Source organism: Kogia breviceps, chromosome 12 (genome assembly GCF_026419965.1).
Source record: "Kogia breviceps isolate mKogBre1 chromosome 12, mKogBre1 haplotype 1, whole genome shotgun sequence".
NCBI lineage: Eukaryota > Metazoa > Chordata > Mammalia > Artiodactyla > Physeteridae > Kogia > Kogia breviceps.
In genome coordinates this window covers 65,141,612-65,164,546 of record NC_081321.1, presented here as the reverse complement: position 1 = coordinate 65,164,546, position 22,935 = coordinate 65,141,612, and the positions used below count along the sequence as shown (strand labels likewise).

At 35.8% G+C, this 22,935-nt stretch overlaps 1 protein-coding gene across 4 annotated transcripts in view; it reads right to left on the bottom strand.

The window, feature by feature from the left end:
- The window catches only part of SYT1 (synaptotagmin 1), a 542,196-nt gene that overhangs the window by 126,654 nt on the left and 392,607 nt on the right, over positions 1-22,935 (bottom strand). For 2 of the 4 annotated variants that reach the window (XM_067009790.1, XM_067009789.1), the window contains 4 exons: positions 20,138-20,322; positions 14,066-14,188; positions 10,376-10,543; positions 6,490-6,657 (listed from right to left, as the gene is read on the bottom strand). In XM_067009790.1, coding sequence (XP_066865891.1) covers positions 6,490-6,657; positions 10,376-10,543; positions 14,066-14,188; positions 20,138-20,322 — 644 coding nt within the window. The remainder of the gene's footprint in view (positions 1-6,489; positions 6,658-10,375; positions 10,544-14,065; positions 14,189-20,137; positions 20,323-22,935) is intronic. The other 2 variants (XM_059081652.2, XM_067009791.1) reach the window with 1 other exon arrangement.

Below are 22,935 nucleotides of genomic sequence, written 5' to 3'. Positions count from 1 at the left end.
AAGGGGAGGGTAATGCAGTAGGTTGAGGTATGATAATGCGGGAACCATGGAAGGTCATCAAAGGGCATTTTGAAAATGTCCAGGGTCTCTCCCTCCACTTAATTCTTTAGAGTCTAAATTTATTTTTTCTAGGGAATTCACAGTAAAAAAAAAAAAAAAAAAAAAGGGCCAACTAAAGAATGTCGCTTGCTGTCTGGTTCTCCAAGGATTGAGTCTTTAGCTACTGGAGTTGCTGATCTTTAACATACCCTGAAAGGAGCCCAGGGTGGAGATCAGGAATGAGGCACTCTGTGCTCTGGGAAAACTGGCAGAACAAGGCTTTCAGAGAGTTAGATATTTTCAGGAGAAAATCTTATGAACCCCAATTCTTGCATCTTCCTATACTTTAAAGCACTAAAATCATTAACTGAGATATCTTTTCCTCGTGGCTAGTAGCAACCTTCTACAGAGATGTGCGTTTGCTTGCCAAGCCCCTTTGCCAAGATCACATATATACTAACCTCCCCCCTTATGTCCTCCTGAGAGTCCCTCGGAGCTATCTGAGAGGCCGTCTCTGGGGCTATACTCCTCAGTTAAGTCCCCAATAAAACTGAAGCTCACAGTTTTCAAGTTTTTATTTTAGCAGACAAATGATACCAGATTTTCATTTAGAATCTCAGTGAAGTGAGAATTTGTTTTCATCCATTTGTGCCTGAAAAGGCTTTTAAACTAGAAAGGCAATCAAATGACAGTCCTACACACTAGAAGGATATTTCCAGTTATTTGTTCTTTCCTATGATGTTTTTAGGAACCACATCATGAAGCTGACAATACTTATTATGCATAGCAATACAGTTATAGTTGGTGATTGAAATTCTGACCAAACTCAGATGCAAGTAAACCACAGCTATGGCCAAAGACATATCAAGAAATCAAATACAACTCTACTTAGTTTAAAGGGAAACTGTTATGTTGCACGTACCACAAAATGGACACATAGATACTAAGTACACTAAAATATATCATGGTCTTAATATAATATTATTGAATTGTTTTATATCTGTTATATTATAAATCTGACTAGCAACAAATATTCTAGGTACAATAAACTTAGATTTTGTTCATATTCTTGGACTTCTCCTTGGAATTGATTCTTTCCCATTTCCCTCTGGGTGAATTTCCATGTTGCCAGCAGAGACTCAAATCAGAGCTTTAACTAAATCTTAACTTTAAATAAAAGTTAAATTAAGCTGAGCCACAAGCTCTCCGTGCATCATGGAGACAGGATAAAAAGGTTTATAGAGAGGAAAGAGATCCTGAATAAGACTTTACCCCTCACCTCCCCCCAAAAAATTAGTGAGAGAAACTCATCATTTTCATGACCATCAACAAAAACAATTAGAATGATTTTGCTAAGCATCTATACTGCCTCCCTTTGATATAAAAAGACTGAAAAGACAAAAGGGTACTAAATCACTTTCATTGTTGGTGCTAAGATACTTTATTGATGGTTTTTCAGAATACTTTAGACTTCATTTGTAAAATAAGAACACAATTACTATAACATGGACTCTAGAATGGAAGTTTTGAAGCATCTCTCATGTATAATAAGCAACTCTGCCCCATTCATTAATTCGAAAATATTTTTTTACACCTACTGTGTGCTTGCCTCTGTGATTAAACTTGGTTTCACAGTTGGGAACAGTAGATACGCTGCCTACAGTCCAGTGGGGAAGACAGACAATGAACAAGTAAAAATAAGTATACCTTCGTGGAATGCTGTGGGTCAAAACGAGTGTCTTTGTTGCATTTCTCTAATGTGATAGTTTGTGAGTGACAAGGTAGATTCTTACTGGCTTCCATATTAAAGTTCCTGCACTTAATCTTTTATAAGGATTTCATTCAGGGCACTAATTTGTTGTGTGGAGATTCTTGGAGGGCGTGAGCTACCATCTGACTGCTAAGTATACTTAGAAACAGCATCAGTTCTTTCATGATCCTTGGACAAAAGAGATGCCATAAGGAACAATGACTTGAACGCATTCCAAAGGAATATCAAGTAACTTATCACAAGCTTAAAAAAACTTTGGATTTTTGATTGAATATGTATTCTCCAAATGCTTTTCTGTGAATTAAATGTTTTTCTAATTAGACTTTAAAATGTGAAATTTTCTTGCAAAATTGATTTTCTATTAAGGCACTAAAGTAGTTTCTCTTCCCTTCTGCTTGGGTCCTAATTAAATTATGTCCCAACTTGTTTTAATTCAGCAATCAGTTTTTTTTTCCACTTGTACTAGATTACAGAATCTCATTTAAAAATCACTCTTTAACGAATTCTACACAAAGCAGAGGTGATGGACATTTTCTAATGGAGACCAAATAGTACTGGTCAAGTTATGAGACAGACTCCTTAAAAAAAAAAAAAAAGGGATCCAGTTGCATTCTGGTATTTTATGCTGTTTTTAAGGATTAAAAAGTAGTAGTGGAAGGCATAGGGATGAAAAATTAGGAACAAATGCTAAAATAAAAAGGGTCTAAATGCTTTGAAGATGTACTTGATGCTGGGGTACAGGACTGATACAGTTGCTGCAATGATCATAAATAAAATTCATTAAAAAAGGAAATGGAGTCATAGATATTGATCATAACATTTGAAGTAATTAAGTGAAAATATTAAAAGAATGGATTACTCCAAATATCTGGAGGTTGGCTTTAGGTTTGACTTATGGATGACATAAATATTCTTGAATGATTAAAATGAAGAAAATCTTAAAAATTCACCAGGTAGCCTGAGGCTATACATGTTAGAAGCCTTTTGCGAATGGAAGAATTGTATATACTGATTATAAAGGATGATGTTTGAGGCCTTAACCTGAAAAGGGGGAAAATTAAGACAGTGGTTTTATGCATAACCATCTCTCAAAACTCAAAGGACTTCTGTTTTAAAGAGACAAAAGGAAGAGAAAAGTTTAGCTGTCTTGCAAGGTCAGATTCCATCTTCACCTGTTAGCAGGTGGAAGGAGAGTGGGTCATCAGTCATGCAACATTAAAAAAAAAAAAAAAAAAAAAAGACAAGTGAACCTGAACTACTAGTAAGGGAGGGGACTTGGATTGCGTTAGTCATAAAAACGTCATCAAGTCAGGATGGAAACTTGAGCACAAAGGTTTTCTCCACGGGCTAGAATCGAACAATGGGAGTTGTGTGCTCGTTGAAGCTCTTCTGGCCTAATTTCTCTCTTCAACACCCCCTGTGTTTCAAACATGTGCTTAGTAACTTTTAGATAAGGCTCCTTTCCAGTTTCTCCCCAATTGCTCGCATATTTAATTGCTCACTAAGATAACACATAATCCTTTAACTTACGTAATTGCTTCATCATCTTATGACTTTTATATTTTTTAACTTTCAACAACAAAGCCTATCCCATGCTATCAAAATCCTGGGGTTGGATCCTAGTGGGCTGTATTTAACCCATTTAAATCCAAGTCTCTCCTTGAACAGACTATTAATGACTAGCGGTTCAGTTTCTAGATTCCAATGCTGTTTCTTGAATTCCTTTTTCTCACTTTCTTTGGTATCTTTCACTCATTATGACATTAAAAAGAAGATTTAACACTTTAGAGGAAAGCAAAACAAAAATCTTAAACAAAATTGCTCATATAAAATGGAAAAAGAATTTTGTTTGAAACCGTGTGAACTAAAGTCAATCTAAGACTTCAGTTTATTCAAACAACTATAATTTTCTCCAGTTAATGAACAGTAGCATGAAAAGACAGCACGTATCAGTGAGAAGTAATTCTTTAGACATAAAATGTAATTGGAATCTTACTTATTAGGAGAAAGTTTATACCTGAATCTAGTTATCCAGAGATACTTTGTAAGCTAGACATCTGTTTTATAAAGTTTCCTATATCATGATAAAAGGAAATAGTCACTCAACTGAAAACCAAAAATTATTCCCAAGTAGATACCAAACAGGAAGGGCTCCAGAGTTTAAAAGTACAGTTATAGAATTATTTCCCATTGAAAATCTCCAGAAACATTCAGTAAGTACAGTGGTGGTGAGGAAAAGAATAGAGCAATACACATAGAGGAAAAAGAGTAGTACAAATAGGGAGATGAAAGCAAAAGAAAGAAAGGACACAAAAAAGATTGGTCAAGAAAAAGAATGGGAGATCTCTTTCTTGTTGAATATGTCAAATAGCCTGCTCTATGCTAGGTACTTTATACTCTATCCTATTTAATCTGTAAAATAAGATAATGTTGGACCACTTACTAGATTAAAAAAAATACTGAAGTTTAGAGAGCATAAGTGACTTGTCTAAGGTCTCTGAGCTAGTAAATGGATCTGTAGGGATTGAAACCCAGGAGTGTTTGATCTTAAAGCCAAGACTTTTACTAGAAATTAATCTAGCTGGCAATACAAGGCAAAAACTGGAGTGAGCGAGGAAAATGAGACAGCACTAAACTCCATGAAAGCAAGAGCAGTGTCCACCCTTTTCACGTTTCTTTTTTTTTGTTTTTTAACATCTGGCACAGTTCTAGGAATATAGCAGTACATAATAAACATTTGCATGGTGAATCATTTTGAATAAGTTGGATCACAAAAAAAATCTTTCATAGGGAGAGAAGATGAGGAGGAAGAAAGTTATAAAAGAGAGAAAACAGGCAAGTCAGGGGGTGAGAATAAAATTGTGATTCTTTTTGGGCAGTCTACCTAAAGTTGTAGATTCTAGTGCCAAACCTGTCAGCTTAGTGTCAAGTATCAAACTCTGCCCGTATTCAAAGAATTTTTTAAAGAAGAAAATGGCTTGATGGATTACATTTCCTAACACAGACAAAAATATTTACCAACTTTTCAGAAGCCCAGGGCTGTAGTCTTGGAATCCCATACCACTTGATAGTGACCAGTTGGAGGGGAGGGACCTGAACCCTGCCCTCTGGACAGGTGGGCTTGTGAAGGACAAGTGGGTCCTATCTGGATACTCAGCTAAGAAGCCAACCAATAATCAATTAACAAAAACCTATCAGTTAATAAATACTTGTTATGGTCCCATCCTATCTCCCAGCCACAAGGAACTTACAAAGTCAAATATGTCAATAAAGTATAAAAATTCAATGAAACAGCTCATTACTTTGTTAAATGACTTGCAACATTATGATTAAAGGATTAAATGTTTTTCACACAGATGTTGCATTTTAATATAGATATTGGTCTACTCATAGGGAAGAACTACTTTAAAAAGTTGTAAAACTTAAAAATTCCATATTATCCTTGGGTGGTTCTATCCACAGGGGTGGTAAATCTATTTCAATATACAAGAATCTAATTTTGACTAAACTTTTTCCTTCCAAAGAAATAGCAGAGCTCAACTCAAATAATTTTGACTCGTTTTTTTTTTTTTTTACAACCAAGTAATAATTTTAGAGCACTAATAAAATTCAATTTCAGTATAGTAATAAATAAACCTGTTCTAAAACCTCACTTAATAATAATAATGGTCACAGAAAATCTTAGGTTGAAAGGATTCCCAGGTGATGTTCTTGGCTGATTTCTCTGAAGGCTTGGGTTACTTTCTGATTTCCCTGGTGGCCCCAAAGTGACCACACCTTACAGAATCCAAGGCGTCTAGTGATCCTAAATGACAAAGGCTATTGGCAATCCCTTGGGTAATTATAAACCCATGTTAGGAACAAAAAAGTGGCTGGAAAAGCAGTTGCTTTAGGAATTCAGAGAAGCTAAGAGTTGTTTGCTTTTCTGGTATTGGCCTGTTGAGACACTGGCTCAGAAAAGCGCTAGTGTCAGGCTGGCATAGCATAATCAGCTAGAGTTGATTATTATGCAGTTTAAATGCACTAAGGATACTGAAATTCCCTTCTTTAAATCACAGAAAAATCCTGGGCTAACCTATTAAAACTGGGGCAAACAATGTGAAAAATACTGTAAAAATGTGAGTCATTTAAAAAGTGGATTTAATATCTGTCTTTGTGAATTTTATTTGATGTTTTACCCATTGTGCTCTGATATCTTTAGGAGAAACAATGGACTGTCTGTAATATGCAGAAATAATCAAGGAAAAAATGCCATTTCATTTCTATTTAATAGCTATATAATCTATATCGAAAACATAAAATCTTTGTGGAAAAATACAAAGGATAAGATGACTTTTCACTGTCCTTTTAAAGAAGCAGGTGTGTGTGTGTGTGTGTGTGTGTGTGTATGTAATATTTTCTAAGCTTTTAGAAGTGGTGTGTGTGTGTGTGTGTCTGTCCCCCCAACCCCGGGGAATTATCTGTAGACCTGCACAAATCTTTGTTTTCTTTCAAATAAGACCCAGAAGATCTGTATACTTTTTTACGAGGTTATGCGATCCCCGACCCTATTTTGCCCGCTGTCAGCAGCTGGAGGACCATATCACTCACGTCACCCCAGCACCTCTCAATAGGTTAGTCTGAGAGGAGCAACTGGCGAGTACAGCTTGTCATATTAGAAATGCTAATGTTTTTCTTACCTCTTCCTTCTCTGCACTTTGCAGATCACGCCACTCCTCAGTTACGTGACCGAAATCCACTGTATTCATGGGGACTTTAAATTCCCCAATGATGTCATGCTTGGAGAAACGATCAAAATCATAGACAGCCATCACCAGAGTTTTGCCACCCAATTCTGAATACGGAACCTAAATAAAAAGATGAGGACAAAATATCTGGTCACAAAAAATGCTTAAAACATATTACCTGTTTATAGTCTTTAATTTTACTATTTACGTTGGATAAATAGAACAGGGAAATACTTGTGCTTTGGGGTTTTTTTTTTTCCTTAAGTTGAATCATTTAACAAACTGCTTGGGGCTTAAATTACTTGGGAGAAAATGAGGACTTACCTAGTGATTTATCACTTTATCCCAAAGTTCTAGAAGCTGTTAGAATTATTACTAATAGCTCATACTATTAGTCATGCTAGAAACACTTCAAGATTAATATAAGAATAAACCAAGCCAATTGCACTTGACTATATAAATAAGTTTTTCTTGCAGAATATTTTGTTGTTATTTTTATGGTAAGTTGCACTGTCAGGGTGCAACTTAGGGGTAGATAAGTTGTTTCAAAAGTTCTCTTTCATTTAAAAAAAAATTTTATTGGAGTATAGTTGATTTACAATGTTGTGTTACTTTCATGTGTACAGCAAAGTGAATAAGTTATACATATACATATGTCCACTCTTTTTTTAAAATAAATTTATTTTATTTTTGGCTGCGTTGGGTCCTCGTTGCTGTGCACAAGCTTTCTTTTATTTGTGGTGAGCAGGGGCCACTCTTCGTTGCGGTGTGTGGGCTTCTCATTGCGGTGGCTTCTCTTGTTGCGGAGCACAGGCTCTAGGTGAGCGGGCTTCAGTAGTTGTGGCATGAAGGCTCAGTAGTTGTGGCTCCTGGGCTCTAGAGCGCAGGCTCAGTAGTTGTGGTGCACGGGCTCTAGAGAGCAGGCTCAGTAGCTGTGGTGCACAGGCTTAGTTGCTCCACTGCACTGCATGTGGGATCTTCCCGGACCAGGACTCGAACCTATGTCCCCTGCATTGGCAGGTGGATTCTTAACCAGCGCCCCACCAGGGAAGCCCCCCACTCTGTTTTTAGATTCTTTTCCCATATAGGCCATTACAGAGTATTGAGGAGAGTTCCCACTCTTTCAGGCCATTTGGATGTCATAGTTTAATGGAGCAGTGATATATGAACAGGCATGCTAGGAGTCTGCAAGGATTTGAATGAAATTCACAAGGTGTCTCACCTATTCGTTAAAATAATTTACTGATTGACAAGAGCTGACTAGAAAATTGCTGTTTTGAATATCAGAGATGCATTATAATCTAGATCTTGAAGTTCATTCTTAGGTACGACACTCTTTAGGATGAGCAGTGGCAAAAGGCCAAGAACTGATGAATTCTCCAGCTGTTCAAATATAACTGGGACAGATGCTATGGGCTGGGATATTAGTGACATTTTTAATATTCAGAGAAAGCACGGCAATCCAAGAAAGCTACACTTCAGTAACTGGGAAGAAATGCCTAATTAAGAAATTGTTTAGACTTGTATTGAAGGTTTGATCAATTTTCAGACACTTGCTATTATTTTATCAGTGTAAATAGTTGTGTTATGCTCCAGCAAACATTTCTCAATTAACTCTGTATATTAAGAAGGAAAGGAGAAGGAAGAATGTTTGACTGCATATATATAAGAAATTTTGGTTTTTCCAAAGAGTTTTTATTTTATATCGTTTGTCATCTATTTGGAATCAGATTAGAATACTATGATTACAAACTAGGCACAACACATTTTCTACTTTAGAGTGAAAAAATAAACCCTTCCAAAGAGCCAATTTTGAAAGGAAGAAATAAGGAATTTTAGAGTAGGGATGAACTCCTGAAAATTTCATCTTATTTCTGAAATCTCTCTAGATTTTTTGGTGATTGTACTGAAAGGGCATTAGTCAAAAACTTGAGCTTGAGGTCAGACAGGTCTGGGCCTGGGTTCCCCTTTTTTCCACCTGATGGCCCTGGGACAAGTAAATAAATCTCGGCTTTTTCATCCATCAAAAAGTGATGATAACAGTGTCTACTTCACAGGGGCTTGTTGAGGCCAAATGAATACATGTAAAGCATTTAGCACAGTGTTGGTACACAGTAGGCACTTAATAAATATTTACTGTTTGAATGGTGAGTAGCTCTTTCAAATGGTAGTTTGTTGTGGAGAAAAGAAGGAGCATTTCATTTGGGGCAAGTTCATGTTCAGTGGATTTGAACTCACTTTTAAAGCCAATCCTCTAAACTGTTTTGCTTCCATTCTTGTATCATACAGCCTATTGGCATTTAAGATGCATAATCTACAAGGCCTACAAGGAAAAATTAACTATTTCTCTAGAAACGGTGGTATATTTCTGAAATCTATCAAAATATATTGTACTTTGGATTGATTTATGATGTGATCAATCCTGAAGTAAAACGGAACCTATTATATTTTATAGGCAATTTCAAAATCTCAATGATTATAATTCTTGAAGTTATAGACATTACTAAAAATTATTAGCAATATACTTTTAAAAAAGAAATAACATATAGATAACTCAAAAACAAAGCCCCACAATATTTCAAATAATTTAAGAATGTGCTGACTAAATTGTGCTTAGAAACTACTGACCTAAATTAAGATCAATACATAGTCAAATAGAAGGATTGTAATTACCTTTTGCAATATTGTTTTGTTTTGTTTTCACTGTATGTCCTGTGGTATATTGACCCTAACGATTAGTTCTTCATAAGCTAGTTTTTACTGCTACTCTACATTAACGATCTGGGTTTAGAAAAGTATAGATTTTAAACAGAGTTGCTGACAGTAGATGAGGGATTTTTTTTTTTTTTTGTCTTAAAACCTCAAATTTTAGAGTGAATAGAAAGATACCTCTCTTTTACAAAATTGGAAACAAGGTTCATGGGAATGACTCATGCCCTCAGTTTCATCCATTTATTTCATACCAGGATGTTTGCTAATGTCAGGTGCGTGCTATCGCTAAGGTTGACTGGTAGACAGGTGATTCTGAATCTGCCCCTGGCATATTCACAGACATGTATTGTTTTAAGTAATGCATTTCAAAAAATTTCACGTGTTAAACATATCTACCAAAAGACTGTATTTATGCATGACTTCAGGATGAGAACTACAGAGAGTACTCGTATATACAGAGATGCCTGAGACCTGCCAAGCACCTTTTCCTGCTGAGTTATGTGGCCAGAATTCCTCTTTGTTACTGCTTGTTAATTGAGGTGTCTCAACCAGATGAAGAACACCAGGGAAGAGCCAAGAGTAAGGGGAAAATACTAGAGATGGAAAAAAAACAATAGGTTCATATTCTTTTGATTGGTGGGTTAAGCAGAATGTTTTAGAATACTTAAATTTCCCCTGTACACAAAAAATTTGGCAATGAGAGTAATACCTCATGGTACCATTTAAATAATGTTGCATAGCTTACTTTATTCTGTGGCCGTAATTTATTTTCAGGAACTTGGAAACCTGGAAAAAGTTTCCAGTTCTTTTGGCTTTATTTTAGAGAGGGGGAAACGTTCAGATCCACAGACTCACTTGAAGCTGAACTCACTTTTTAGATACGAATGACATCCTAGTTCTATCCCAGTCCATATTCTTTTCTGAAATAGCTGAGCTGAATCCTATTTGGACCAAATTTTAATGCAATATAGAGTCCTCATTACATTGAAGATAAGCATCGTAAATATTCTGAATAGAATCATTTGTGAGTCTCTGGTCAAGTGGTCTCTATATTTGTCAGGATGAGATCAGTCTGTTATGTAGAACAACAGAGGACAAGTTCATTAGTAAGTACAAAAAAAATTACCTTGAAAGTAAATTGCTCGTTGAAGACAGGATTAAGGGTCTTTCGGTGGACTTTTGTCTCAAATTTCTTCTTTTTATCTGGCAGCAGAAACACCTTCACATAGGGATCAGATGTGCCCCCCATGTCTAAGGCGGGCAGCTCGGCAGCCTGGATGATTCCTACAAGCAGCTGAAATGAGAGGCAGGATACAGCAAACACTGGCATTGGTGGATATGTTGGAAAAGATTGATGTGTTCACACTGCTGCATATTGTGATTTTTCCCTTTTGTTCTTTGCTTTTAATAAACTTTTATTCTCTTCTGAATCTGAACACAGAAGGCAAATGAAGTGAGCTACATAGACTTCAGAAACCCAATTATGACAGATGCAGGCTCTAGGAAGCCTGGTTTTAAACACAAAAGAGGCTTTTAAAAGGTTGCTGATTACAGCTAAATATGGAATTCATATTTGCAAAAGGGTTGCAATCAAATAACTGTACAGTTACTAAAAGCCCTTGTGCATTATTTTTCTTTCCAGGGCATGATTTGTAAGTGGAAAGAAATTGTTAAACAATCACAAGCTTGTAATTATAAAGTAGGAAATTCTTATTTTGAACCAAAGCCTCAAAGCAGCTAAATAGAAATTTTCTTAGAATTTGGTAGCTTTTTGAGACAAAAATAAGATTTTCAAGTTTCTATCATATTTGACCTTTACTTGTGTGCTGGCTCCTTCTTGTTTTAACTTAGAGTAAAATGATTATTGTATATTAAATTCTGTGTTAAATATAGGACATGGGGTCAAAGAAATATAATTTTAGCTTCATATAAAGGAAGGGGAGATTACAGTTATTGTTTTTAATGCTAAGTGACTAAGATTCTGATTTTTTTCAAATACAGCAGAAATCTCTGCATTTCTTCACGTCTGGTTTTCTCAGTGATACATTCCTATCTCTTATTATGAATGCGGGTATTGGCTGGCACTGATAATGTTTTTGCAAAGGAAACAGAAGGTGTGAGCAGACTCTTCTGATGCCCTGCCATCAGACATGCTGTGTCAACAGACTGGTTTAGATCCATATGGGAAACAAAAGTAGACTCCCTTACTGTTATTCAAGGTATATACTCTTCAGAAAATGCAGTCACATCATAGCTGTTCACATCAGGGTCTGAAATTTTGAGTCTGTACCTTTTTCACCAATAGAGTGGAAAAGCAATTCACCTCCTTGAAAAAGTCATATCCACTTTCTACAAAATGGACCACCATGTGCATAAGTGCACTTTGGCTAGTTGGCTCAATTTTTAACCTAGAGCAAAACCCTTAAAGATTGTTGTTTCCATGTTAATGCTTCAATATCTTTGTGACTTCATCATACAACAGTAGCAATAAGAATGCTGGATTGTAGGTATACAAAATGTAGACAGATGGTCAAGGAATGGTTAAAATAGACATCAGCTTATAAAGACATGATTAGTAAAGCAGTTTGTCTCTTGGTTTGCCAAGTTGGTATTTGGAATTTGCCTTTGGATAGCAATGTGAATAAGCAAGATTATATTCTCCCCTCACTTTTTCTAATACTTTTTCTCTGGGGCAGGGAAAGCACTGGTGATATAGCCTAAACTCTTTCAAACTTGATTATCTGTACTTTAAAGATTTGGGGGTATGTTGTTGATAGAGGTGGAATTACTTCTCTCAACCCCCCCTCTGACTTCTGCTTCAAAGATAAGTATCACATTTCTCTCCACGATGAAAGGTTCTTAGAGGACTTTTAGGATTGTCTTTTAGTTTTGGTAAGCAGGTGTGTATATTTGATTACAGCCTTATCTACAGAATTCCTCAGACTTTATCTTCCATGACTCATAGGAATCATTTTGTAAATCAGATTAGTGGAGAACATTTGGAAAAATAAATGCATACTATTAAAACAATTTATCAGGTAGAATACCCTAGATCCTCTGAATAAAATACCTTCTAAAATGGGTTTGCTAGAAAAGGAAGAGTAAATGCACTTGAATTATATTTGAGTAAAAAAAAATTCAGTGCTGTATTCTTAAAAATACTATCTTATAAAATGTTACTTAGAGTACTCAAAGCCAGCGTAGAAGTTTCAAAATTATGACTAACCAAGATGAGATCCACTAGATTTCTACTGGAAAATATGAAAGTAGAATAAATTAGTAGAAAATTGTTGGCTACATATATAAAGGCAGGTTATATTTCTGGAAAAGATGTTTTGTGTTAAGATAAAGTAAGCTGACTTTGACCTTCTCTAGAATATATAAATAATAGGCAGTTTTGCTCTCAACCAATCCCTAATGATCAAATTTTGGTAGAAGTGATAAAAATGACCTCAAATGCCCTACTTAATTAACTAGAAATGGTATACCTATAATTCTATATAAATCCATACCTATTAGCTTGTATCTGTAACCAACATGCAGTTTTCTGGAATGTATTATAAAATAATGAGCCAGGGCTGTAATGAAGCTAATTAAATACAATTATTTATTATATGGTGGTGCGTATCAATATGTTCTTTTTGAGGAACCCTCTGGACACTTCAAAAAGTGAAGACATTATTTGAACAGTTGATTCCTAAATAAAGTCCAGAATTTCTGCCATTGTTTAGAGCTCACAGTATTACTGACTTTGGACATAAGTCACCAAAGCTGAGTATTGGTGTTTGATTTATTTATTGTTTATTCCTCATCAAACTCGACATAATTAACACATGCTGCATTAGGTAGTAACTGTATTTACATCTATCAAGTTCTTCCCCACCCCGAAAGGTCAGTGAACTGATCAAACTGGAGAGATTTAAAGCTCTCCTAGTTGGAAAAGAACTGTGTCTTATAGATTTTTAAGAGCCTGATCTCTAACTCAGCTAATTCTTATCTAGCTTTTAAATTTCTTGAACAGTTCAGAAGGTAAAGAGACATCTTCATCAAAATCATGGATCCTAGAAGGTCTTTTTAGGTAGAGATTTTTTTTTTAACATTTATCTCTGAGCTACCATTATAACAGGCAGTTAATAAAAGCTAGCTAGTATTATCATTCATCTAGGTGGCACTTTTAAAGCAGGAAGGACTGTTTTGATACAACCTTTAGTTCCTTGTCACTTTTCCGGAAGCAGGGCAGCATGCAAAGGTACTAGAAATCAAGTTGATGGTCTTTCTACTTTTCTAGAGCTGTTAACTCATTTGTGCTAGGAGGTTTAGCCAGTATCATATTATATAAGGCATTCTTGCCATTGAAATTCATGGAAAGTCGATTTTTGAATCTTAGATTCCTCATCAAATGGTTAATTTTTGTTTGAAGACTTTGGCTTAATTGGTGGTCTAACTCAAAGGTCCCTTGAACTGTTTGGAGCTAAATCCATGAATTCCAAGGAAGATTGTTGTAGCTCAGCCTGAGGGATCTGTGACTGGGAGCTCTCAGAATCAGGCTGATGGCTTCGAGTTAATTTGTATTCCGCCTGCCTGCTGTAAGTGCCATAAGTAGATGTAATCGGCTGAACACTGTGGATTCTAATTACCAGAAGTTAAATTAGCAAGTAGGGGACCGCCTGTACTTAGAAATTATTTCATCAATAGCTTTGATAATTGCATTTTCCCCTTGTAGCAAACCAAATGTTTTAAGAAGTATCTTGTTTCAATTTCTAGTCGGTAATTTCAGAAAACGTAATGGAATTACAAGACATTTTCCCCCTCAGACCTGGTTATTCTGGAAATCATAATCCAGTGAATATTGAAGTTTTCCCAATTTCTCCTCTTCTTTGGGTTCTTCTTTTTCTTCCCCGTCGGTCAGTCCAGTTTCAGCATCATCATCCTTCAGGGCCTATGAGTAGGGAAATGGATTATATGTGAATTCAAATGCATTTTCATCAGAACTCAAATGACACTGGGCCTGTGGTTATACTTCCAAGCTGTTAGAAGCAAGCACTGAGATGCTGGAAATCTCCATTTGTCTGACACACATTCACATCTGCTGCTTACATATTTTTTTAAAATTCCATTTGTGCACGGAATTTTTCCCCCCAATCAGCAAGCAACATGGAAGCAATGGAAATAGCCCCTCAGAATATTGCAAGCAAAAAATGTAAAGTTGTTGCAAAGAAAACGTCAACCTTGTGTTACATTTGGCTCTGATAAAATCGCTTCTTTCGGAGGTATGAAAAACATGCTATTAACCAGGCCAGTTTTCACATTCATGTAGTTTAAAAGAGATCTTAAGCATCAAGTAAAACACCCTTGTTACATGCAGTGGAGTAATTTATATGAAATGGGTGGCCTTTTCTTGCCTTGTTTCCTATGAAAAAGATAGCTGAGTAAGTGATTCTTAGAAAATTGTAATTTCTTGTGTTTTGCGTATACGTTTATAATGGTTATGGGAAAAGAGGAAAAAAAAACATGCCACCAGCAAATGCATGTTTAGAGAAAAATCTACCCCAGTTCCAGTTTAAGTTTACTGTTTTACTTTCATAACAGCTCCACAGAAAGCTAGGCTGAATTAAATTGACTTATGGGTCTGTTTGATACCAAAAGGTAAAAGGAGTTATGTTTGCAATTCTGTCAAACTGAAATTTGTATAAAAATTAAATTTGTGGTAACAAGCAAAAATCATGGCACAGAATTCTCAACATTCAGTTTAAACCAATTGAATGTTCCTGATAACCTAAAACTTAAGTGTAATATAAACTGAAATACTAGAAAGCTCATAATTTCATACAATTCATTCAAATGTTCCTCTTTATTAAAAATAAAAACATATAATGTATTTTCCCAATAAATGCAAAAAGTTTGCTCAAAAAAATCAAAGGTTATAAAGATTATAAATATTAGAAGTTTTTTTTAAGGGGGTGTGCATTCTTATTGCTTTAAAGAATTAGAAAAAAATTAGAAATCTATAAGTAGTTATTCAAAATGAAAAATGATAAAATGTTACGTTTTCCTGAACACTACTGAGATTGAAAAATTTAAAAACCTTTATATGAACCATTTGTATTATTTCTTCTGGGGGACTACCTGTATAATAATCTTTTGTATAATATGTATATATAATACATCCTTTGCTAATTTTTCTATTGGGTTGTTTGTCTCTTAGTGATTTGTAGAGACTCTGTATTTTGTGGTCTCAATCTTTCTGTTATATATCACAAATATTCTCTCCTAGGTTTTGGTTATGGTATTTTCATTGCCTTTCTTTGTGTGTGTGTGTGTGTGTGTGTGTGTGTGTGTGTGTGTGTGTGTGTGTGTGTTACTATAGAATCTCACAAAACTGAAGGTAAGACATATGAGTAGTAGGCTGCTTTATATCTCTGACAAAGCAAAAGAATTTTAACTCCTGTCAGTGATCAAATTAAACCTGAGAAATCTTCTAGAAATCAATTGCACAGAAGTATAATCACACTTCAGAAAGGCTTCAGAGTCATTAGACTATAGCTCTACCATCCAACCTCCCACAACTCCCAGATTACATGGTTTTTTCCCTCTACTCAGAGAAATCTCTTCTGTTCACTTATCCATTCATACAGAGACCCGCAGTGGTGCCTCAAAATGACACCCTCAGTCTCTGAACCAACAAGACTGCAATTTGGCTCTAGCCATCTAACTCTAATTTGATCCTAAAAAACAGACTTGGCATCATCTTACTAGAACTCATTAGGGTGGGAAGATGATAAACAGAGTTGAGCTGTAGTTGGAGATGCCTCCCATTTTGTTCCTCCTGAAAAATTTCAGGAGCCTACAATGACTTTTGGAAGATTGAAAATGGCCATTATTACATCTGTGCAGAAACCTTTTCAAGTCGGGTTAGCCATACACCATTTAATTAGGAAGTTTATACTTGGATGTTTCCTTGAATAGTAAAATGTTGCTTTACTGATAGCCACAGGCAGGAAAACAACATAATTATTTAAAAATCAATATTAATCTTTTAACTTGGGGTGTTGCTAATAGAAAAATGATAGTAAAGTGACAGGAAAAGACTACTGAATTTAAGTGGAGGACTTGAGGCAGTGAACCCACATTGCCCTTTCAAAACCTCAGCTGTGCGTCAGTCTTTTAATACTGTCTGAAAAGATGTGTTGAGAAAATGGCAATGTAGGTAATTTGCCTCCTGTAAGATTTTAATTTTTTTTTCATAGCAAACTATTTAACGCACATTTTTGTCTGAAAAATCTTCACACCTCTCCATCATAAAAATAAACATTTTCATGGATTAAAATACGTTTTCAAAATCTCTTTCAGAACTGACAATTTACATATCATGTTTCAGCTCAGTGTCATTTGAAAGAGCTGAGCTATTAAATCGCCTTCTCTCTAAGTGGTTTTTGCCCCAATGAAAGGTGCATGACCATTTCTGCAATTATTCTGCATGGAATAGGGCTAAATTTTTGATAATTTCTCAGTGCCACTGTTTTTCTGTTGTTGTTTTTTTTTTTTTTTGCGTTATGCGGGCCTCTCACTGTTGCGGCCTCTCCCGTTGTGGAGTACAGGCTTCGGATGCGCAGGCTCAGCGGCCATGGCTCATGGGTCCAGCCGCTCCGCGGCATGTGGGATCTTCCCGGACCAGGGCACGAACCCGCGTCCTCTGCATCGGCAGGTGGATTCTCAACCACTGCGCCACCAGGGAAGCCCAGTGCCAGTGTTTTAGCAGTGAAGTGATTAAGTCTATTCTTGTCCTAAAGGCCGAGCTTAAGCAAGACATCTTCTGTACTATTACATTAAATTAAGACCTACTAAATCAGCAGCTATTATAATATCTCAAGAGCAGTAGTCTCCCCACCACACGCACCAAGGAACAAAATGCAGAGGAAAATGCATGTAAGCCCAGCAGTTCTGAGAGTTTGATAAAACTGTAGTGGAAAAAGACCTCGTTTTAAATTTCAAAAATTTAGTGCACATGCTTCTGGCTTGATTCAACATTCAAAAAGCGTTTAGTTGTACTTGGATAAACCATCAGAAGGTGCATTTGTTCATTCTATGTTAAACTGTTCAGATTTGGAATTGATAAGGCATGCTACAAAGGGAGCGTAAAACACTAAATTTTCTTTCTGTGCCCATCAATTAAAACTTGAGCTTTCTAATACTGTTCTATTTAATCAGTAATCTTAAAATGAGAAACATTTATCTTAAAAAAAATCAATTTAGTTCAGCCTCTTGATGTGTGTCAGAATGGTACACCCTCAGCTGTGGAGCCCCGGCTGGCAGGCCACTAAATGTAGTTGAGCGTTGACTAGGGGTGTCTAATAGCAGAGGAAACCTACCGCAAGGGACAGTCCAGAACAGTCATGAGACATAACACAGATAAGGAGGACACAGAAGGAAGAAATAAAAATTTAAATATCCACACACGTTAGTAAAAACCGTGGAGAAATGACCTTTCCAGACCTCTGACTTTGCGGATTGATATTGCCCCTCTGTATTTTTAGTGCTTTTAAGTTTTAAGCCATTTACAAAACTCTTAAATATGTATCCTTTGCTGTATACAAATATTATCTATCATTACCATTTTGTTGTTATTGCAGAATATTTAAAAATTCTTCCTCGGTTATAAAATCTTATAGAGACATAGTCATGAATATTGAAATTTGAATTTCTGTTAGTTCTTATATGGAGTGAAATGGTAAAACTTACTGATTTCTATATTTACTGTTTTTGAGATCTTGGTCATTTATCCATGTCATAAAAGGGGTAATAAACACCGCTACTATTCTATAAATTAGTTTTACATCATACAGAACAAATTCCACAAAGAAAAATACAAATTTCTTGTCCTAGGAAGAAATGCTGTAGTAATCGTTTAACATTATTTAGTGTTTTTAACTGTTAATTCTAGCATACATGAAAACCACATTTGAATTTTAATGTAGTTATGAAAATGATAGTATTGTATTTCCAATGTTTCATAGACATAGCTGAAATTCACATACAAATTATTCAGTCCATCCATGTCCACCTAGAAGATTATTACTACTGTTATTAATCTCCCATATATGTTGTCTAAAGAAATCTGTATCACGTCCTGCTGGCTACGAAAAATGCTGAAATAAAACAAGACGTGATTTAAAGCTTCAGTTTCTATGTAACAAATTAACTGAAAAGAAAAATCCTTATTAGACATCTGTGGTTGAACACTGGCACCTGGACTTCTGTGGCTGTGATTAGAAACTTTGAGAAAGACATAACTCTTGATACTCTGAGCTCAGGATGAAGCTCTCTGAGTGTGAGTGCAGGCATAGCATTCATTCTACAGCTCTGAAACCAAGCAAAAGTTCAAGTGAAAAATGAGCCTATGTGAAATTGTTGTCAAGAGACATTACAGTGTCTTTGAGAAAAGTGTTTAAAACTCAGGCTAGGGAGAGGGATTAGTGTCCTGAGTGTGTGGATAACTACACAATGTACTAAAAATACCTTCCTTAACTAAATTGTTCTTAAGGAGATTCACATATTTAAGAGTTCAATTAATAGTAATAGTATAAGAAGAATTTATAAAATTGCCTACATGTGTTGCTATTAGGGAATAAATAGAAATTTTGAATTATTTGAAGGGAAGCATTGATAATTGAAAATGTTATTTCTCTGAAAAATCTTCACGTTTACTTTTTTAAAATATAAATTTATTTATTTATTTATTGGTTGTGTTGTGTTTCTCTAGTTTGGCTTTCTCTAGTTGTAGATAGCGGGCTACTCTCTTTTTGCAGTGTTCAGGTTTCCCATTGTGGTATCTTCTCTTGTTGCAGAGCATGGGCTCTAGGCACACAGACTTCAGTAGTTGTGACACACAGGCTCAATAGTTGTGGCTCGTGGGCTCTAGAATGCGGTCTCAGTAGTTCTGGTGCACAGGCTTAGTTGCTCCGTGGCATGTGGGATCTTCCCGGACCAGGGATCGAACCCATGTGCCCTGCATTGGCAGGCAGATTCTTAACCACCGCGCCACCAGGGAAGTCCCTACATTTACTTTTTATATGAAATAAGTTGTTCCTTAGAAATATCCAATGTGAATATGATTCCAATAGAGAAATGAAGAGGCATTTAATTATTATACCTATTAATAGTAGACTTTATTCTGAACCAAATCACCTAGTTAGTTTAGGAAAGATAGATAACAGTGTAAAGGACACTGAAATTGCTTCCTTGGGCTTGGGAAGATAACTCAGTCAGATGGATTTTATAACCTGCATTATGGTTCTAATTGTCCCTAAGTGAAGAGTTTTGCCTTAATATTCTACCCCATTCTTTAGAACCAGCTCATACTTCTCTCCCTTCCCTTGTATAACTCATTATTCCTGAGCACTCATAATTGAGCTGGATGTTTGTATAGGGATGATAGCTTTCATCAAGTGTGATAAATAGCTATAAGACTCAGTATTTCATAGTGATTATGAACAGTGATGATGATAAAAAGATGTCCTGCCCAAGAGGAAGAACAGATACTCTTTGTTCTGTTTCTCTAACTCTAGGCACAATTAAGATAGGCTAAACAGATGTAATACAAATATTCAGGTATCAATCCAATACGCTGGGCCTACCAATTTGGCCTTGATGGTCATGGATGCCCTTTCATGGTTTATGTGCTTAGGAGACTGGAAAACCCTAACCACATGTTTCCATTGTACTTTGGGATGTTGAGTAATGACTGAAAGGATTGTAAAGCATTTCTACAACTATGACAAGTGTCCAGGTATTGTTTATTTCTATATTTATCTGGCATAAACGAATAAACTGTCTATTCTTAAATTTTTGATAAAATAATCTAAGAAGAAACATGGAATGAATACATTACCTGATCTTTCATCGTCTTCCCTAAGTCTTTCACATCTTTCATGTTAATGGCATTCTTCCCTCCCTTTTCCTTTCCCTTCTTTTTGTTTTTCTTTTTGAACAAGCATTTCTTACAGATACAAAAGCAGCAGGTCAGGACTAAAAGGACCGCGACTATGGCTATGGCAATTAAGGCCCACGGTGGCACTGAAAGAAAAAAAAAATGCAGAGACTATTAGTAACAAAGCATTTACATCTGCAAAACCTTTAAATTCATGGGCTGTAAAGGAAGCTCTTCACTCATTCATTCATATTTATTGAGCTCTAGGCACAGTGTTCTGCATTGCTTTATCCATGTTGTTTCCCCAGCCTAGAGTGTTTCTGTCTTTTCCCCCTCACCCTTCCAGACATGTCAAATGTCCTCTCCTCCCTACAGCATTCCCTGCCCCTCCAAGCTAGATTTTCAATGATCCACTCCTTCATTTCTTCAGAGCTTACCTCTGGAGTTTGGCCTTTGAGTTCCAGCCCTGGCTCCACCATTTTACTAGCTGTGTGACCTTGGGCAAGTTGCCTAACCTCTCTCTGTCTCAGTATCCTCATCTCTAAAGTGGAGGTAAATTGGTGGGTACCTGATAGCCTTTCTGAAGATTCAAATAAGATGCAGTACCTGGCACATGGCAAAAGCTTAATATTAGCTGCTGTTACTCACCTACCAAATACTATAGATTCTATTAATATGCCCTGGGCACAGTGGGAGGGGTAGATATTAATCAAAAAACCAGAAAGACAAATGTAAAGTCCTAAAAGTAGTGAAGATTAGGAAGACGGACTTGGTGCTCTGAAAGTCGATCATGGGGAGATTTACCCATGCAGGGTCTCTGGAGGTAGGGCAGCGGTTATAAACCCAGGCTTAGATTCAGGCTTGGCCACTTACAGGCTTTGTAACTGGCCAGATTATCTGTGTTGAATTGCTGTTTCCCTCTCTACAAAATGAAGATAATAGTGGTAACCATTTCATCTCTTTTCAAGGTTGAGTTAATAGACTAAAAATCTTAGAATGGCATCTAGCACACAGCAAGAATTCAATTAATATTAGCTTTTTTTTTTTAATATTCAAGGCATAGGGCTAAGTACTGTGGGTGACACAGCTCAGAGTACCTATGGGGGTATAAAAAATGCACATCAATAAATATATAAAAAGAAAGAGGTGAATACACTGAGAGGAGTTTGATGGATATGCTAAGAAATTGAGAGGAGGAAGGGAGAATTTTTAGATAAGAGAGTAGACTTCAGATTCACAGGGTCTGTTTAATAAAGCATACACAAATAAAGACACTCAAGCATTTTTTTCTATTACACGTTGTCCAGCTACTAAAAGTAACTCTATTTTCTCATTTGGCATCCCCTACACATGTGCTTATAAAAAATCAGGTCTCATGGAAACATGGAGGATTTCAGTTTGCCTAGAAAGTCATTCAACTATTGAGATTAATCACAAGAAGCAGTAATTATATTTGCCTGTTGTAATCAAAAAAGACATCGGTTACTGAAATGGTAAGAAAAAGTGCTATTTTCTTCGAGCTCCATAAACATCATTAGTACCAATGATTGCTGAACACAAGCAGGAGTACTCTGATGACGTAAAAACACCTACAAATTAACTTCAAAACTGAGAAAATCTGCTGTCTTGGCTCCTTTTGCATTTAGCTTCATAGTGAAGAAGACTAACTATGCATATTATTCTAGCTTATGAAAGATGACTAGATGTTACCCTCAGGACATATAAAACCATAACTGCTGAAATTGTGTTTTCAGCCAAAGAAATATTTGTGTGAAAGTTACAGATAAGCCCATACCCAAAGACATGCTTTCTTATAGGTCTCTAATCTCATTAAGCAATCATATTTTTTTAAAAATGTAAAGGGAGCTTATGTAACCAATGATAGCATTCACAATACTTCCTTTAAAAGCTTCTACCTCTTTTGATCTAGTTAAAACCCTGCCATGCGTGAAGGAGAGAGCCTGTGTATTCACTGCGGGTGAGACAGTAGAATAATGACCCTTCATTTTGAACCTCGTAAATTATTCTCCTAGTTGGACTTGCGTGATAGTCTCTCAGAGAGCTACATAAAAGTCTCTTAAATTACACAGGGCAAGACAGAGATCATTTGACAACTTCACAAAAAGAAAATAGACAGTGACAGCACAAGAACATTATTTAAAGGAGGTAAAGAGATAGGAACATAGGATTACAGGAAGAAATTTGAAATAGTGCAACTTGAAGGTGAATTATAAGCACTGAAAAAAACTTTTATTTTTGACTTCTATTTTTTATAGCACTGCTGTCTTCTAGATTTGCTTTCAGCTGATCTTCTGAAAAGCTTAATTTTAACTTTGAATATGCTATATTGAATATATGAAATTAGCAAAAATTTCCTCACAACTTACTGGTACCTTTAGATGGAATTTTTAAAAAGCCTTAATGCTATCATTTTGTGTACCCATATGAAAACTGGACTGAATAGTTATAAACCACCATTTTAAATTAAATGCAGCTATTTAAATTGAATTTTCATGCTAACAATCTTATTCTATTTCGTAGAGCAACTAAAGTTTGAGAATTTTGTAAGTTTAGTCAGAAACACCATCCACAGTATTATTACTTTGTAGCATTTATAGAAATAAGTTCCAATATTAGTGAGCAAATCTCGTGAAATATATTTTGGATTATGCTAAAAATTTATTGAAGACCTACTTATTATGGGCCAGCAGCTGTGCTACGGCTTTACATACATTAAATTTTGTGTAATCTTCACAAAA